This window comes from Notamacropus eugenii, chromosome 6 (genome assembly GCF_028372415.1).
Source record: "Notamacropus eugenii isolate mMacEug1 chromosome 6, mMacEug1.pri_v2, whole genome shotgun sequence".
NCBI lineage: Eukaryota > Metazoa > Chordata > Mammalia > Diprotodontia > Macropodidae > Notamacropus > Notamacropus eugenii.
Genome location: NC_092877.1, coordinates 97,002,027 through 97,022,513, shown reverse-complemented (window position 1 = coordinate 97,022,513; position 20,487 = coordinate 97,002,027). Strand labels below are relative to the sequence as shown.

Below are 20,487 nucleotides of genomic sequence, written 5' to 3'. Positions count from 1 at the left end.
GCCCAAATTCTGTTGATGAAGAAATCCGTTCTATAAATCTGTTGAGAAATGGACAGTCTTATTATACTTGAAGACCCCCTAGCAAAGGAGAATCCTACAACCTCTTAAGGGAACTCATTCCACATTGGGAAAATTCTGTTAGGAAGTTCTTCCTTACATCAAGCCGAAATTTTCATCTCCACAACTTCCACACATTCTTTCTAGTGCTCTTCTTTGGGATTTAGCAAGACAAATCCATTCCCTTTTCTACATGTCAACTCTTCAAATACTTTAAAAGAGCTACAATACCTTACTAAGAGTTGTCTTCTCTAATTTAAACACCCCTCATTCCTTCCATAAATAATCATGTGGTATAATTCCTAGTCCTTTCCCATTTTCTTTCTCCAGATAAACTCCTGCTTGTCAATATCCTTCCTAAAATGTGAGATCCAAAAGTAATCTGGATATAGACTAATCAGTTCCCAGTGGGAGAATGCTTCTTGTGTTCTGTTCACTTCCTCTCTCTCAAAGCAGCTTAAGATCACACTTGGTTTTTTTTTTAGCTAACATGACACATATAAATATGAATTATTATTTGATAGACTTATAGAACAGAATGAAGGATAATGTTCTTTCTCCTGTAGAAAAGAAATGTTAAAACACAAAATTCACAATAATTATTGAGCCATAATGGTAACAACATGCCTTTGAATGGTTCATTAGGTACTTTCATAGAATGTAGTGATAGGAAACTAGTCTCAGAGCCAGAAAGACCTTGATTCAAGTTCTTCTGATTTTTGCTAGCTCTGAGACTTCTGAAAAGTCATTTACCTTCTTTGTGCTCTAAGCACTTTCTATAACTAGAAATTATGAAGAAGGTACCAACCTGCACTGGTAGAGGGATTTTCCTCACTGAGCCATTTATATCAAAGAAAGAAATAAGGTTCAGTGCATATCCTTCACACACACACACACACACACACACACACACAATGAGGTAAATTTAGCTGATAGTCTTATTGAATCACACAGCTGAGGAAACTGAGGCACAGAGAGATAAAGTGCCTTGCTGAGAGTCATTTGGCAAGTCAGCTAGAGAAGACTCTCCTAAATCTGAGCATAATCCTCTTTTCATTACCCTATGCCGGGAGTGCTCTAAATTGTCTTTGGTGAAGCTCCATTACTTCTCCACAATTGTTCTTTGAGGACTTAATAGCGAGTGGCAGAAAACACTACATCTTAAGTCATGCAATAATACCTACTAAATGGAATGAAAGGCAGCTGGGGAAATGTGTGGAAATGATTAAGAGAAAAGGCACCATTTCCTTTTGGGTTAGTAGGCCACAGAGTGAGCCTACGGGATTTGACAACACTCAGTATGTAAGTATTTTTGACATAAGTCACTACAAAAGTGAGCTATAAGATACAGTATACTGTATTTTTTTCTTTAACCAGTGTAGAATGTGTACAGCAGCCATACCTACACAATGACAAGAGTAGTGGGCAACATGGTCAAGAATTTCTGAAGCCCATCCAGGGTCCAAGTAGCAATGGAACCCAAGTAAGTACATTCCCTGTTCTGTGATATGACTTTGCAAGCTAAACTTGAAGCAAATGCTTGGAAGAGTGGTGAACACAGGGAGATAATGGGTCAAGAAAAGTAGCCGTAGGAGATAATTTATTCACTACTATAGAGTGTTATTAAATCAGTTTCAAGAGGAGAAGAGGTAAAATAATTAAGTGAATGCCAAAATTGCTTTCTGCTTTGGTTGTTTCTTCACAGATGTAATTGAAATTGCTTATGAGGAAATTCAACTGAGAAGTCTTCTATCCAGACAGGAAATTACATAAAATTGCAATGGATTATTTGTCCAATCTGCTGTTGTTTGTTTCTGCATGGCCGAGCAGAGTTATACTGTTAGTGTCACAATTCACTTTTGAATTGCTTCTAGATAGGCATTGGAGCAAGAGAAAATAAACTTCTATTTGTTTTCTACACTAAAAAGCTATCTAGTAGGTTTCTTGCTAACATCATCTAATGAGAACAGTGATTATCAATTCTAAGATTATCCCTTTACCTACAAAGGATTTTTTTAAATTAATGTTATTGCCCTCCTGAGGTTGATATATGCTTTGTGTGTTTGGTATATCATAGGCACTTAATAAATACTTTCTTATTCATTTATTCAATACTATATTCTTTCCCACCAATTTGGGTTCTCCTCTTTGTTTTCCATAAGTTTTCCTTGTTGTGATGACAGTTAGGAGGTATCATTAACTCGTTCAGATCACTAGGGCTCCATAACGTACACTTATTCAGAAAATTACAGACCCTTATCAGCTAGATGGGGCAGAAAGGCTTGACTGTCAGCCCTTAGTACTGAATAAGATCAGGCACTGGTGAGCAGTGCCCCCTGGTGGTTACACATGAGGGCTTATTCAGGATCATTTCAAATAGGGTTTTGAAACTGACTAAAAAAAAAGCCTACCAAATTCACTAGAATTCTACAGAACCCCTCGAATTTTTATTTTCTGAGAACTTTTCTCCCCTTTTCTGTTTTATTTACTACTTGGGAATCCATTTTTCATTCTTTCATTTTATTTTTAGCTTTATGCTAATGCTACAATTTGATCCTAAATCTGTATAATTTTGCTCATTAATTATCATGTTTATGTTCTTAAGTGTTATATCTGTTGCATTGCTGTGTACCTTGTCATTACAATTTAAATTAAAATAAGCAGCATAGATGTAAAAGTCTGTAGAGTATAAAGGGGAAAAACCATTGACACTGAATACTCAAAGAAGAATTTTGATTCTAGTAGAGCCTCCTAGACATATAAACATTTCACTTCCTGGTGCTATGAATATTAAGGGGGAAGGGTATGAAAAACTGATTAAACTTTATAAAGAAGCAATTCTGTCTCATCTAAGACAGGAGAACATTCTAGAATCCTATAAAGAGATAAGAGTTGAAGAGAATATGTAGAAACTAGATAGTCAACCCCTCACCAGACAAAAGGAAGAAAAAGGAAATGGGTGACCCACCTGTAAAGGGGACAATGGTCTGGAGACACAGTGAGATATGTGTATAGAATAAAGTCAATACCTAAAAAACAAACCAGTCAAAGGTCAGTGCAAGTATTCTACTATAACAAGTTAAAATCCTCAGGGCAGTATATCCACCTGGAGAGGAAACATTCAAATTCTGGAGAGAACACGCCATTGAAATAGGATAGCAATGGTAAGTGAATGAAATGAAGAAATTCTGATCACTAATGAAAAGTCTCAAGGGGCTAGCATTCAATCTGGTAAGTGGTGTGAAATCAAGGGAGCCTAATATAGTAGTGCTGGAATGCTTGCAAAGTTCAAAAAGGACTGTACAGAAAATCTACTGTGCACCTATGCTCAGCTCAAAACAGACCACATGAAGGTGATAAACAAGGCTTTACCAATCCCATATGTGGTAGCAGTATAAGTAGTTGGTACTCTGCAAGGTGCTGTGATCCATGGCCTTGAAAGCATTAGCTGATTGATGACTCAATGCTTGACAGACTTTATTGGCTCCAAGAGGCAGGCAATATCAGGCAATATCTCTAACATTACTTCTTAACCTGGGGGGGTCTACAAACTTTTAGAATATTCAAATTTTGATAGCTGTATTTCAATATAATTAGTTTTTTTTGTAATCATTTGTATTTTATTTTATGCATTTAAAAACATTACTCTGAGAAGGGGCCCATAGAGTTTTCTAGACTGTAAAAGGGATCTAGCCAAAGCATAAGACTGAGTTCTTTGTGTTCTGAGGAACATGCTGCTATCCAATGGTGCATACTGGGAGAATGTAAATACCAATAAGCCTTTAGGTCTTGTACAGAGAGACTTTTTTATCTCTGGAAGGAAATATTAAAAACATAAACAACACCTTGGTGGTAATGAACTATTTTACCCAGTATATATAAGTGTACACTCCACCAGGAACAAGAAATCTCCTGTGATTGCCTAGATAATGAAATATACCTATATCTATCTATCTATCTATCTATCTATCTATCTATCTATCTATCTATCTATCTATATGTGTGTATTTATGTATACATGTATGTGTATATATGTATACACACATGTGGAGGGGGTTTCTCTTTTCTGACAGGACACTGAAAGCAAGTTACTCAAGAAGGTGTAGGTCTTGACAGGAATCAAGAGGTTAAGAACCACCCTTTATGAACCTCATGGAGAACCACAGCCTGAACAAATCAATCACACAACAAACATTCTATGATAGCCAGGGATGTGAACAATTACCTACAGTGGAGATATAGCCATGTGTATATATCCACTATAAATACATATGCAGTATATATACATAGATTTGCATATGCATGTATATATTTCTATATATTTATACACATTTATATATGCATGTATATCACTTGAATATCCATGTATGTATATGCAAATGCATATGTACGTACACATAAAGCATTTAAGTGCTTACTATGTTCCAAGCTCCATGCTAAATGCAAGGCAAAAAGTTGCTAAATAAATAGTCCCTATTCTCAAGGAGTTTACGTTCTAATTGAGAGAAGGACCACTACATAAAAAGGATCTGGAAAGTGGGAAGGGAGATTGTTACCAGAAGCAAATATTTTTTAATTTTCAGTCGTTGAGGCTTCTAAGAAACTAAGGTCACACATAGAATGTGGAGGCGGTGCTAGACCACCTCAGCCACTTCCAAATTCAGGAGGCCACAGGAGGAGTTACTTTGGCCAGTTACCAAACTTGCTATTAGTTCATTGAAAGAAATCGAAAGCTGTTTCCCATATAGTCAAAAGAAGCTTTTTGTTGTAGTCATGCATGCACTTATTGTTTGCTTTTTAGGCAAGGATGTATAAGGCTATTATGTATTAAGGCCTATGTGTTTGCTATGCAATTTGCTTTTCTTAATGCATTAGCATTCTTTGCTATCTATGCTATTATGTCATGGCATACAGGTACATGTACATGTTATATGTTTCTGCATATAATCTATATATCTAGTCACTATATAATTATGATATGATCTTACACGGCATGAGATTTTTGTCCTTAATTTTATATATGAACTGTATACATAGCACTAGCACTGCCTCCACATTCTATGTGTGACTTTAGTTTCCTAGAAGCCTCAATGATTAAAGGTCAAAAAAAAAGTTTCCTTCTGATCCCAGTCTCCCTACCCACTTTCCAGCTCCCTTTTATGTATTGGTCCTTCCCTCAATTAAAACATAAGCTCCTTGAGGACAGGGACTATTTATTTAGCACACTTTGTTTATATGCCTTGCACTTAACACAGAGCTTAGAATATAGTAAGCACTTAAATGTTTTATGTGTACATACATAAGTATATATGTATGTGTATACACATACAAATATATATGTATGTGTGTGTGTATATATATACACACATATATACATGTATATAGATATATACAAGTATATATGTATATATATATGTATATATATATATATATATATATACATATATACACACACTTAGGATAATATCTTCACAGATGTTCACTTGTATTTTATATCTTCCTGGTAAGACAATTATCAGGACATAACTGGTTAAGGTCCATTAGTCCAGCCTACCAACCTTTGGAGCAAAGATGGAGGTTGAATGCTTTCAAATGGAACATGGAGGAAATAATTTGGGATACAGGATGCTTCAAACTTTGGTGAAGGAAAGAGAGAGGAGCAATATGGTGCTTGGTCAGGAGTTTTCCTGTTCCTCAGCTTCCTGGTGCACTACAATTAGATTTTAATAGCAAGACTCTGTACTCTTTGGGCATGCAATCAAAGCAGAAATAGCAGGCAGGAGAGACGTCCAGGGAAAGCCTCCAAAGCAGCAAGAGGAGAGGCAGAAAGGGGGTGCCCTGAAGGAGACAATCAGTATCTGATCCACTTTGCAAGTGGCGTTGTGTTCAAGTCACTTCAAGAGATAGAGACCAGCTGAAAGGCCCAGAGTTCCTGAATTCCTGTCCCTGGTTCAGCACTAACTCTGAGAGGTTTTGGTTTTTTGTTTTTGTTTTATGAATGAAAATTCACAAAAAGCAGTAGATACCTGCTGCTTTCTTGTGGGGTTAACTGGGAAGAATGAAGTTCTCCAGTTTTGGCTTTGCTACTGCCAGAGGAGGTTGGCCTCTTGGTATTTGGAGGAGTTGAAATGGGATAAAAGAATTATGTTGGGTTCATTAATGTATTTGTTTCATTGTTTTCTAATAGGATGATTAATGAACTTCATGTGAATATGCTTTTGTATCAACAACCTCCTCTGAAGTAGCTGGAATTGAATGAAGAGACGAGTGTCCCCACGTGAGTGGCACTCACCCAAACACATTAAACCCTTCGACTTCAAAGACAAGGCAAATATTGCCACACACAAAAGGGAAAGAGATCTAAAGGGAGGGAGGTATTCAGGTCTCTGAGATCCTAGTAAAGCCTGGTAGTTCTCCCAGTGTGAGTGTCTTCTGAAGTTATTATGTGTAACCTTTAAAATGAGTGTTTGACAAGACCCTCTTACTTAGTGATTAGTGTCAGGCCCTGATAAGCACTACCCTCTTGGTGATTAAATAGAGATCCCAGCCTTAGGCATTTTGTGAACAGTATGTATCACTTTCTTAACACTTAGGAGAATACCAGACTTCAGTGATTTCAGCAAATATTCAATGATTATTACAAATGAAGTTTTATTAATTATCCCATAAACATAACTGTTACAAAAGAATATAGCAAACTCTTGACTGGTGTTAATAAAGCGAGGCTCTGTGTTAGAGGTTTCTAGCTTGCACAAGTCCTGCAGCGCTGCAGTCCATTTTCATTACAAGCTGTGCATTTCAGAGCTTTGAAAGAGTCTGTAAAGCAGTTCCGAAACACTGACATCTTGCTTCCATGGCACACTGAACAGGGAAGGAAGCCAAAACCCCCACAGGAAGGACATTCGTGTGGATGCTGAACTCTCTATAAACACATGGAAAAGAAGAAAAAGGTGTAAAAAGTGTTAGAATATCCAGTGCCACCAGGCCTTTGATCCCCCACTTCAATAGTAGTTGGAAAATAATCATGCCACAAAATAACTTCTGCCACCCTTTCTTACAAATCCAACACAGTATACCCAAGAGGGTGAGAAGTAGGCTAACTTCCTCTTACGCATTATATTGCTTCTCCTTCTTCCCTTTCCAACTCACTTTCTTGAAAACATCTCTCAGAAGACAAGAAGACAGTGCCAATTGTTGGCCAACCATGACATGTCTGGGAGAAGGACCATGTTGGTCAAAAATGTGTACAGTGTGGAAAACTTCACATCGTTTCTGTGAACATCAATTTCTTCATCTAAAAAATAGGGATAATAATCTTTGCTTTAAATTACTCGAGGTTTATGTGTGGGAATGTGCCCTAAACATTAGATAAATTAAATTAGAAGTGGGCCCTGCTTGGAAAAACCCAATATATAAAAATCTAGATTAAAAAAAAAGATATATGGTAAAGAGAGAATTATTTGCACTAAAAGAGGAATATTCATTTTAATAAGAGATTTAATGAGATCATCCTTTAATAATCATGTATCCCCAAATTTGCTTTTGATAGAAAAAAATTAGGAAGCAGGGGCCAGAAGTGGGTAATGAACTTAAAAAGTACTGAAGAACCATAACCGCAACCATGTGACATTTGTATAAGTGCTTAATGCTTTTCTAAGCTTTTCCACGTAGATTATATCTTTGAATATTTATCATATTCAACATGAAGCAAATATTATCATTCTTATTTTACATATGTGGAAACTGAATGACAGAAAGGTCAAAAAACTTGCCTAAAGTCAGACAGTTTGTTAATACTATTCAACCTTGTCAATACAACGGAACAGATACTTTGCTTCAAAATCAAGGAATGTATACACAAAGTGATCAATTAATGCTTTGTGGAAATGATCTGACTTCTAAAAAGTTAAATATAAGCAAAGTGTCTCAAAAGCCTTAGTGTAGTCATAGACTATTAAAACTTAACATTGATTGCAATGAGACTTTGGGTACATGTTCTACACAACTTTCTAGAAACGTATTTTTTATGTAATATTCAACTATATCTACAAATGGCAAACAGTATGCATTTGTCAGGACACATTTATCAAACATTTGAAGGTCTGACTTTTTGATATCCTCAAAATTACTCATATCTGGAAGGACTGAACAAGTCTGACTTACTGATTCATAATTAAGTCCCTGTGCTATCTAAGGACCTGTATTAAAATGCTGCATACCATAGAGATATGTTTCTTTTATCTACCCAATGCAGATAGATGAAAAATAATTAGTGTACTGTTCATTTACTAGCTTATTAAATTTTCATTTTGGAACAAATGATATGGAAGGAAAAGGTAGAAAAGGCATTTATATAACACTAACTGTGCCCAGACCCTCGGCCAAGTGCTTCACCAATATTATCTCATTTGACCCTCACAACAACTCTGAAAGGTAAGTGCTGTTAACTCCATTTTACAGTTGAGGAAACTGAGGCAGAAATGTTAAGTGACTTGCCTAGAGTCACACATCCAGTCATTGTCTGAGGTCCAACTGGAACTGAGGTCTTTCTAACTCCAGTTCCAATGTTTTATCCATCATGCCACCTAGCTTACATGAAGTGGTAAGCAAAAATAAGTAGTAAGAGACTCACATCTGTTACAAGTGAAATAACATTAAGATTCAAACTTCCTGGTATTTCCAATAATAAAATCCCTTGGATTGGCTCTAATGACAATCTTCTTTGAACCACAGCACAGTATGATAGCAATAATCCAGTCTGGGACCGTGGCAATCCTGATGAACTGGACCACCACTATCCTCCCTAACAATGTAGTCATTTTAAACTACTGTTTCAGACTTCTTTAATACCTCTCTCTTCCCCAGTTTGATGTAATTCCTGGTAAACTTTGGCTTGGTCTAAAGTGGTTTCTGGATTTCCCTTCTTTCAGGTCAGAGTTGAAGCCTTGCTCCTTTTTCCACAAGAGGGTTGTGCCACCTGGCCCTTGTTCACCAGCACATGGTAGTCCCATTCCCCTCTGGAAGGGATTAGGCAATAGGGATTTTACTATTCCAATTAATCTTTTAAAAGTAAGAAAAATATCAGCTACTGATGAGAATATTCATAATCTACTCCCAGATGTGTTCACTTTAGACAACATTATTTATGCAATGAATTCTCAGAGATCCCCTGAGTACCTCTCTTAGATACTTAATCTCCTAGCTTTTGGTCTAAGTTACTGATAACAAAGCTGTAATGAGTAATTTGGATGCCTAGGGCAAGCAACACAAAATGACCAGTTGTATGAAAGATGTCCTCAAATAATATCCTCAATAAATCAGACCTAAGGACACAAAGCTCAGTAGTGGGAGAGAAAGGAATCCTAGGAAACCATGAGACTGTGAGGTCACTTTTGATCACTACAGGGTAGCAATGAATGGAAGAGATGTGAGTGGAATATGATCACTAGAGAGGAAGAAGCATGCTACTTTGTGATCTCCTATTTAATTATTTTTATAACATATATGACCCAATTTCTGCCTCCTAAAAGAATATAAATGCCTTCAACAACCTCTAAATTTTGACATTCTAAAACAAGCTCCAGTCAACACAATCCAGACACAGTTCTGTTCACTAGAAACTTACTGAGAAATTTTATAACAATAAATTAATATCTGACTTTAAAATACATTTTTCTCTGCATGGAGAGTCATAATACATATCAATGCTTCGTTGATGTGGAGACATCACAAACACCTGGTATTTCCATGCAACAACACAAGTAACAGACTATATCTGGAATAGTGCCTCTGGTTATTTTTCAAATGTCATTTTCACACATGGCAGTCTCAATTGATACGAGGTTAGGAACATATGTAATTAATTATTTTTGCTAATTAAATGCAGTCATAGTAAGCATAGCACAGTAGAAAGTGTGCTGGATACGTAGTCAGGGGGACAAGGTTTAACAAGATCAAAAATGGAAAGTAGCAAGGGACCTTCATGTTCATTTAGTGCAATTCCATAATTTTAGAAATGAAGAAACTAAGGTAGAGTGGGGGCGATATGCCCAAAGTCAAGCAGGTAGTAGATGGTTGAGAAGGGCTTTGAATTCCTGTCCCACGACTCCAAGTCTACAAAACTCTGAATCCTGGATCTCCTTCTTCCTACCATAGTCACCATGACAAACCATTTAGCCTCCATGAATCACAACTAATTCATCAGTAAAATGAGGGAGTTGAACTAGATGAATGCTAAGGACTTCTTCAGCTCACCTGTGAATATTTTCTAAGCATTTACTCTTTGTAGAGCACTATGTAGATTCTGGAGAATGCAAGAAGTCTGGCAAAGTCCCGCTAGGGAATTATGGATTTTACAGAAATTCTAAGTAATTCATTGTAGACATAGAGTATAAGAAGGAATGAGTGCCACCAGCAAAGTTATGCCATGTCAGGAAACCAGGCCATCCTAACATCTGAGTATTTAGCGGTGTTCCAAAACATCCTGAAAATCTCCTAAGAATTCTGCTAGAGAAGCACATATTTGAATCTGTGGAGCCACATCTGGCCAGGATTTATCCACAGAAATATCCTTCTTTCTGTAATGAATTCTTTAGCATCAGCCTACTTTATATACCTCTCTCTGACTTTATCTTCTCAGCTTTAGGGTCAAGTGTTTAATTCTATGAGACAAAATATTCTGTCCTGTGACAAACAGATCAGATATTCTGCAGGCAGACTCTAAGGTTTTTAGGAAGTTCAAAGAAACAAAGCCTATGAATCAGGCATGGATGAACCACAAGGAGAATAATATGGAAATGACTCATCTGATTCCTCCATGGAATCAGGAATAACATGCAAGGTTTGACTTTCATTAACCAACAAAAGAAAACTCTTCTTGGGTTTATAGGAAGAGGGAAGGTTAAAGAACGAGTTGGTTCTCTATGTACTAGCTCTTCTTCCCCTCTGAACCCAGGAACCATCTCCCCTGAAGCTGAGAATAATCCATAGGACTAGGGAGACCTAGTATCATTCGATAATAGTATCCTACATCATTTTTCTGTATGTGTCTCCCAAGCAGAAGTTGGATCTTTCACCAGGCAGTGTGTTCTAGTGGAAAGAATGCTGTCCTGCAAACTATTCAAGAAGCACTAAAGAAGCATCTACCACGTAAAGACATTGTCCTAGGCTCTGAACAAATAAAAAACAAACCGAAATGTACCTACCTTCAAGCCTACATATATATGCATGCATGTGTACATTCACGTGTATGTGTACACATTTGTACGTGTTGTGCGTGTATATATATGCTTACACATCTGTGTATGTATGTGTATATGCACACATATATTTGAATATAAATATAAGTATAGTTTCTCTCCTCCTTACCATGAATTCAACTAAACAAATATTTATGAAGCACCTATTACGTGCAAGATAGTATATTAAGAACTGGTAATAAAAAGAATAAAAGTAAAACAATAACAATGGGCAGTACCTTTCCCCCAAGGAGCTAACATTCTAATAGAAGATACATGATTTCAGAAGGGAGGCAATTAAAATATCTTATATACTGTCATTTATAAAAATAAATTATAATATTAATTTTAATTTAATATAATTTAATTATATTATTATGCTATTTTAATTATATATATAAATTGTAACTTAATTAAATAATAATTAAAATTACCTCAATTTTAGTTAAGAGATCTTGCAGTTCACCTGACTCATTCATTGACAAAATTTTCTCAGCACCCTATAAACATGAAGAAAAAAACAGATTGTTAGTATTTTGGAGAATAAAATGCAACCTCATGAAGGTAAAAGCTTTTCTAAAAGGGTGGAGGAGGTGTATGTGCACACATTCCACACACAGTAACTCAAAACACAGGAAGGAAAAAAAGAACTGAAATTACTTTGTAATTAAACCATAACCATTTATCAATTTAAGGCACAAATGAACATGTACAATAGAAAGAGCAGATCAGCTTTCTATAGTGACTCTATGTGTTCACCAAGTGCCCATTCCTCGAAAGTCACCATATAAGGCTGAGGAAGAAAATGAGTATGTAGAGTGTCAGTCTTCATGGGACCTATAAGTTAGGGTGATAAGATACACACATAAAACATAATAACACCAAGTGGTTCGCAAAAATGAGCTGTAAATTTGTTTGCACAGATCTAATCATGACCCTGTTGGGGTTCTCATTGCAATTACAATTAAATAAAAAGTCCTTTCACACTTAAAGCCCCTCACAACCTGTCTCCAGGGCTGATTAAACAAGAATTCCCTTCACCCACTCTACTTCCCAGCAAGGCTGACCAACTTATTCCTTATTCAAAGGTGAGGCTGAAACCACCTCATTTGGTTCTGGTGCCTTGACTAGCTGCAAATATTTATTAAATATTGACTCATTCAAGCAGATCTGAGGGTGAACAAGTTTCACATACATGTGTGAATGTATGTGTCCATGTGTGAATGTATGTGTCCGTGTGTGAAAAGACTGGTTCATGCCCTAAGTACTTTGTATACAAGGGAGAAACTATCTCAGAAGCAGGGAGGAAGAGATTCTGAGCATCTAGATTCCATAGGTTAGAGCAAACTGAGATTTGGCTATAGCAGAGAAGGAAAATGTCATGAGCGATCTTGGTTCTACGGGCATGAAGTCCCAAACAAAACTCAGCTCTTTCCCCAATTACCTTGGTCAATGGCTGCCTACCCAAAGACACTATAATACAATCTGCTATTTTGTTAACCAACTATTTCCAGTAAACTGAATTTGCCTCAACCTTAAAGTAGCCAGGGGTTTAGAAGTTAGAAATGTAGGCTTAGACAGAGAACACAATTTCTGCCTAAAGGTTAGGATTTTTTCATAACTAGGAGCTCAGAGCAATCATGACTCAACTTAGAAAATGTCATCTAAAACAAACTTCCTAAGCTAAAGAGAAGAAAAGCAAAGGTATTTTTCAGGGTCATTATATTGTCTGTTAAGCTAGAAATGGAAAAGGTTGTTACAACTGAACCTCTATATTCTCTTTCTACCTTCATATGATCTATCCATCCCCCAAAACGAAAATTCAATCCCTCTTCCTGTCTGTCTCCTAGAATAGCTAGCTTCCTTTAAAGCTTACTTCAAGCGGCACCATTAAATGAGACCTGTTCATTCTCCACAGTTGTTACTACTCTTACCTGCAAGAAGAGTTTGTATACATTGAGTATTTTCTTATATCTGTACATTTTATTTCCTATAATAGAATAAAAGTAGCTCCAGGAAGGCAGGACTTGTGTTGTACATAACATGTCCTTAATAAATGCTTGTCAATTGATAGATTAATTGATTGGTACATTACAGTCATTTAGTAAATGCCAAGTGGCTTTCAGCTGAAAGAACATCCTTAGCCAGGGGAGAGAGAGAAGGCTTTGTGAAAAAGTGGGATTTAAGCTGAGCTGTAAAGGATGGGCAGTATTTCTATCAGAAGGCATTTGCTAGAATGATTTATAACCAACTGGCATCTTGATTTCTTTTCACTTCAGTATATCCTAGATGCTTCATGCCTCCTTAATCACCAGAGAGAAATATTGAGTTAATGTGTCAGAAATGCAATGAATGAATATGCAATGCTGTAGCAAATGTGTAGAAGAAGAAGCAGCTAGCTATTAAAAAATTGTTGATGGTTTAGCTGCAATATGGCCCTAACATACCTAATGTGTAATAAAGTAAGTCTGAAGGTAATGAAAATACCATGACACAACATTAGAGGCAAAAACTCACTAATGACCGATAATATTTTAGTTCTGCTACATTCTATTTCTTTTAAGAGTTAGCAAAAATTGAAATAGGAAAACCTCTGGGGATCTGGGCAGCCTGAACTAAGGCAGTAATGAAAGAATGTGGCTCATTTCTCTCCAGTGGAAGGAAAGATGCTGAAATGACTACAAATAAAATGAATGCACCCAAGTACCCATAAAACTTTTCCTGTTCTTTGCCTCAGCTTCACACTGAACCTGAGCTGGATTTATTCATTCAATCAATATTTATTAAATATTTTCTATGGAGTTTGACCCTTTGCATGGCATGGCATAGGATATACAAAGGGAAATAAAACATGTCTCCTGCCCACAAGGAGTTTATAGGCTAACTGGGAAAATAAGATGTGCATAAATAAGTATAATTCATGTAAAATAGCATTTTAGGCACATTGATAGAGGTACAAGGAGTTATATGAAATCAGAAGAGAATTAGCTCCATGAGACTTTCCCTAACCATCAATAAGGATATTACCTAGACTTGTGTATCATTCCTCCCTGATGCAATTATGCGTTTTTCTGATAGTTTTTTTAATTCCCTCTACTCATAATTATACATGTAAGTTTAATGAGAGCAAAACATTTTTCTGTGTTATAATTTTCCTAATTCCTAGTCACCAAATATGTAAGTTATATGAATTCTTATCGAAAGTTTGTATTTCTGCTAATGATCTAGCATGATTTAGCCTTGCATAAAACAGTTGCTTAATAAATGTTTGTCACGTTAAATTTAAAAGAAGAAATTAGTTGAGGGGTGATAAGGAAGGCTTCATGAAAGGAGTGGTATTTAAGCTGATTCCTAAATAATGAATAAGTTAATAAGTATAAATGAAGAAAGGGATTCTCAGGATTGGAGAAGAATCGCCAGTTCAAAAGTTGGAAGAGAAATCAGCAGCCATCTAGTCCAATCTATATATGAAAGGAGTTGCCACTGTAATACACCAAAAATGTCATCATCTAGCCTCTACCTGAAGACCTCCAAGAGCCCACCACTTCTTGAGGCAGCCCATTCAACTTTTGAATAACTCGAATTTTTAAAAATATTTCTTCACATGGGTCTAAATTTTCTTCTTTGCATTTATTTACATGAAGCCTAAATTATCCTGTCTATAACTTCTGCCCAGTGCTCCTAGTTCTGCCTAGTAAATCAGTTCCAAGCCTTCTTCAACAAGATAGCCAATTTAATCCAATCCAATGACCACTCATTGTGTCTGTAATGTGCTAAACACTGATGATAAAAGGACAAAATGAAAAATAGTCTGCCTTCAAAGAGTTTACATATCACTGATGGGGGTAAAGGTGAGGGGAAGGATATGAAACAGATAATGTTATATATAATTTGAAGAGGAAGTAGAGAACACTAAATACCAAGGGAATCAGAAAGGTTTCCAGTAGTAAATGACATATGAAGTGAAAGAAAAACAACAATTCAATGTAGAACTAAGAAGGAAGTGTATTCCATGGAAGGGGGAGAGACTGTGCAAATGCACAGTGGCTAGAGATGGAATGTTTAATTAAAGGAAATGCAAAAAGGTCAGTTTGGTTAGAATATAGCATACATAAGCCAAAGACAACTTTCATGTCCCTTTTAAGTTTACCTTCTCTATATTAAATATTAGGAGTTCTTTCGACAGATGCGTGGATTTCAATGCCCTCAACCCTCCTGGTCACTCTATCCTGCATATACAAGCTTGTCAATGTCCTAACTAAAATGTAATATCTAGAACTGAACACAGAACTCCATAAATGATAAGAACAGAGCAAAGTACAATGGGACTTCTACTGTTCCTTTGTTTTGGATGCTATGCTTATCTTAATGAAATCTAAAATTTCATTACATTAGTTTTTAGGGGGACTGAGGGGAGAAAATTACATTTAACTGCTGGAAGTTTTTCACGTGAATTGTTTTCCAGTCAAATATCTCCCATCTTATATTCAGCTCATTTTTTTGACCCAAGTATAGGACTTTACACCTGGCTCTATTAAATTTTATTATTCTACTCTATGGCGATCTTCAGTTGATCCTGACTTCATCACTGAACTTGCCAGACAGACCTTCAAGTACCATCTGCAGAGTTGACAAAAGGCTATCTATGCCTTCATTCAAGTCATTAATTTAAAAAAAATGCACAACAGGGCTAGAACAGATCTTTTTTTGCAATGGTTAAGCTAATAAAAAGAATGGTATTTTTTAAAAGTCAATATCTTCCTCTTTTTCCCATTTTCCATTTTTCAGCATTACTATCTTGTTTGGATAACTCAGGTTTAATTTCTTGCAATTATATTCAATGTCTTCATCTCATTATTCTTTCCTCTAATTTGATCTTGATTTTCACTTTTAACTTACTGATAGCCTCCCAGGGCCTATACAACTGATTCTAATGTGATTTCTCATTCATCATTCATTTCCTGCATATTCACATAAGTAATTTTGTGATGTATCTCTCTGCTTGCAAAGTATAGTGGCTTTCAACTCTCTTCTTAAAGAAAGCATATGCTGTTGCGAAGGTTCTAAGTAGTCCAGCAAGCCTTTGTCATTTTTCATTTCTTAAACCTGAACCAGGTTTTCCAACATACTTTTCTCTGTCCTCCCCCACATTCAAATTGAAACCACCACATACACAAATAGATGTTGACTTAGTTTGTAGGAATCTGTTCATTTCCTAGAAGAATTTCTTTACCTTTTTTTTCTGAAGCAGATGTTGATGCATAAGTTGCAATTAACATCTTTGTGCCCTTTTTACTAATGTATAATATGAGCACTACAAGACAAGTTGAGCAAGTGTCTTATGAAATTATCATTTTTATTGCCTTTGAGCATAGAATTAAACCAACTCCTTTGTTAGATTGTACAAAGAGAACCTCTGAGACATCCTGCCTTTTGGCAACTTTCCTGAGTTTTCTGATTTGGTTTATGATGAGGGTATTAATGCAGAGTTGGTTCAATTTTCCCATTAATGTGAAAATGTATTGACTGTGAGGCAAAGATTTCATGCTCAGAGTTCATGATCAAGTTAATGATTAGGGATGGTCTAAAAAAATGTATTTCTTAAAACCCTCTACCTTATTTTCTGATTCTTTGCTTCTGTTGTTGTGGAAGTAGAAGGACTGAAGGATATTTTAATATTTCATTTTTCCTGTGCTGTCAGAGTTAAATAAATCATCATCTAGCAGCCAACCTACCAATGAGGTATTGATACAGTTAGGCTGGTCCCTGTATAGCACATATTGTTGGAGATGTTTTAACCTGATAGACTCTTCAAGAATTTGCACTGGCTCCACTGGAATATCTTTTGAGACTCCAGGTCTTCATTGGTAAGGCAAGAATTCTTGCTTCAGAAATGTATAATATGCAAACACAAAAAGAAGCAGAATTGGAGAATTTGCTCATCATTGTTTTCCACTCTATGATTTTAGTTCTCAGTTATTTCCCCATACATATGAACATATGTGGAAAGCAACGCATAGGAATGTTCACATAGACAGGGAGTCTCCGTCTTCTCCTTCTCTGAATTTCACTCTGCTACTCATTCAGTGCTGTCTAATGAAGACTTTATCTACTTCCCTCATGGTTCCTGTGCTATTCAAATAGATGAAAACAACATAACATCATATTCAAGCTTTTCATTCAAGGTTGTATTATGATTTCACCTCTATTTCTGTGGAGGTCACCATTATCTGTCCAGCCCACCAGGTTTACAATCTTGACTTTATTTGGAACTTCTCATTTACCCAACATATTTAGTGAGTTGCCAAATCTTTTTGTTTTTATCAGAACAATGTCTCTTGTAACTATTCCCCTCTCTCTCGTCATACACTCGCCACACTAATTCAGGTCTTCAGCACCCCTCAACTGGACCATCACAATTGCCCCCATTTAGCCTCCCTGACTCAAATTTCTCCTCTAATTCATTATCCGTAGAGTTAATTATATAGTTTTCCTAAAACAAGTGACCATTTAACTTACTCAATAAACTCTAACAGTTTTCTACTGCCACTAGGATACAATATAAAATTCTCTTTTTTGTCTTTTAAAGTTCTTCACAACCTGACCCCAATCCATCTTTCCAGACTTATTATACATTACTCTTCTTCCCAAAGTCTATAGTCTAGCCAAACTAGCCTTCTCGTTATTTCTCACATATGACAATCCATCTTCTGTCTCCAGATCTTTGTATTCATTGTCCCCCATCACTGGAAGTCTCTCTCTTCTCTTCACCATCAGTTACAATTTCTTATTTTCTTCATAACTTGGCTCAAACACCATCTTCTATATATCAATGCCTGGTACATAGTAGATACATGATAAATGCTTGTTGACCGATTGACTGATTGATGCCTTTCTCAATTCTCCCAGCAGCACGGGTCCTCCACTTGCAAATAACATTGTATTGGGGTGGGGGGAGATATACTTATATATGTATGTTTTTGGTCAACAGAAATGAAACTATTCAAGGCTAGGAGTTATTAAATTTTCTCTTTGTATTACATCTAGCAAATGGTAGTCGTTTTTAAAATGGCTGTCAACTGAAAAATTGATACAGTCTCCAGTATTGCATCTAAATGTGGAGCAGAACATAAGTAAACATTCATAAACATGTCTCATATACACAGGCCCTGTGTGTGTGTGTGCATGTATACATATACACATGTGTTGGTTGTTATATGTTTTATTAGCATAAGCTTATTCCTTCTACACATAATTGTGACACATTTTATGAATTAATATTTCCTAGTCAAAATGTATTCTAGCCAGGTGTCACTGATGTAATCATTAGGCTAGATTTTAGTCATATTTAAAACTAAGGGTGCCAGCTTCCCAAAATCAACCTAGATTTTTAGGAATGTCTACTTTTTACACTTTAAAAGTATGTAATAAAAAGGTGATAAAATTTTTCAAAGCAAAAAATACAAAAGTAGTCACAGTCAAATGTGATGATTTGAGATTACTGAAAGGTATTGCAAAGTTAGGATTTCTCAATTATTTATAAAAATATGCATAGTTTGGAAAGTACACTATTCAAGAACTGTTTATTTCATGTAAGTAGATTAGTATTGTTAGATAAACTATTATTACATAAACTAACTAAACCCCTTTAGAGTTTACAAAATTTTACTACTTTATAGTAATAAAGTCACTAAATTCTTATCTTTACCATGTTTCAAGTAAATTGTCTCAAAGGTACTGTACTGGTTACTTGTAAAAAAAAAATTATTTGAAAAAGATGTTCCAAATTAAACTACCTCAATTTTGGCATAATGCATTTTAAAATCCTGAAAAATTCATAATACCACAGGCAATCAGGAATCAGAAGATTTAAGTCTCTGTAGCAGATCCACTCTCAAAAAGCAGCATGTAAATCAAGATTTTGTAAATCAATTCATGTTTCCTATTTCATTTTTATTATAATTTCAGAGGTACATTCTCATGAAAAATCCTTCAAAACCAAGGACTAAGACAAATCACACTTAAACATGACAGCCTGAAAGAATGCTAGATTTGGAGTCAGTGGAGCTGAATTTGAATGGTAGGTAGCCAAGGCCCTTAGTAAATGTGTGATCTTAGGTTGCTTAACCAATCAGGGTCTCCAATTCCTCAAATGTAAAATGAGGGTCTTGGAAAAAGATGACTTTTGAGGTTAAGAATTACAAGATGACCTCTAAGGACTTCTTCAAACTCTAATGATCTGATCCTATGAATATCTAGGATAAATAGTTTCTCTTTCCTTTGAGTTCACAGCCTCCCATTTTCTACAGATGGAATAAAAATTACCTTGAAGCCTGCTGAATCAGCCTTCCACCATTCAGAGATGCCCTCACTCATGGGCAAAATGATCCTGAATAAATAACCAAACACAGGGGTGAACTGAACCCTTTTGTAAAGTCACAGAATCAGAGCTGAAAAGGCAAACATCTAGTCTAATAAATATCTAGAATTCCCTTCACTGAATTCCCAATAAGTGGTCATTCATTTCTTCTTGATTTTCAGTGATGAGGGAACCCACTACCATATCATTTTCAAGTAATTCTTCTCCTTAGGTTTTTTCCCCTTACAAAAAGAGGTGAAATATGTCTCTGAGAACCTCTGCCCATTGTTTCTAGTTCTACTTTCTGGGACCTAACAGAACAAGTTTGACTCTTCCTCTAGATCAGTGGTCTTCAAAATGGGGACCTTGACCACAATGGTTTATAACATGGGTGGGGTGCACAAATAAGGATCTAGATCAGGCAGTTCAGTGGCTTTCTGGCAGAAATTGATCTATTTGGGCAGGGCAAACCCTGGTTCCTTCCTCCTCTTAGACCCTTCTCCAAGGATTAGATGGTTGTAGTAACAATAAGGGTAGAAACAGGTTGGATTAGAAATAACACTAGGGGTAGGGTGGAAAGAAGTAGAGGAACATAAGCAAAGAGAGTCAATGGGGTGGAACAATTTCAATGAGAAAAGACAGAAGGGGTTTCATAAATGGGATGGCAACAGAGATAGTTGGTACTGAAGGGCCTGGGCAGGCAGGGCTGCAGCAGTGATAGACCTAGGCTGAGGAGGGAGACAAGGTCCTGGAGACAGCAGACCAACTAGGACTGGGACCTCCAGGTGAGGGGCAGAAGCAATTGCTAGAGGTTGAGATGATAGGGGAGAGGCA

General features: G+C 36.3%; 1 protein-coding gene across 1 annotated transcript in view; it reads right to left on the bottom strand.

The window, feature by feature from the left end:
• Positions 1–6,688: 6,688 nt before the first annotated feature.
• The window catches only part of GRXCR1 (glutaredoxin and cysteine rich domain containing 1), a 225,062-nt gene continuing 211,263 nt past the window's right edge, over positions 6,689–20,487 (bottom strand). The window contains exons 3-4 of the mRNA XM_072620623.1: positions 11,729–11,794; positions 6,689–6,979 (exon numbers count right to left, since the gene is read on the bottom strand). Of these exons, the coding sequence (XP_072476724.1) occupies positions 6,800–6,979; positions 11,729–11,794 (246 nt within the window). The 3' untranslated portion in view covers positions 6,689–6,799. The remainder of the gene's footprint in view (positions 6,980–11,728; positions 11,795–20,487) is intronic.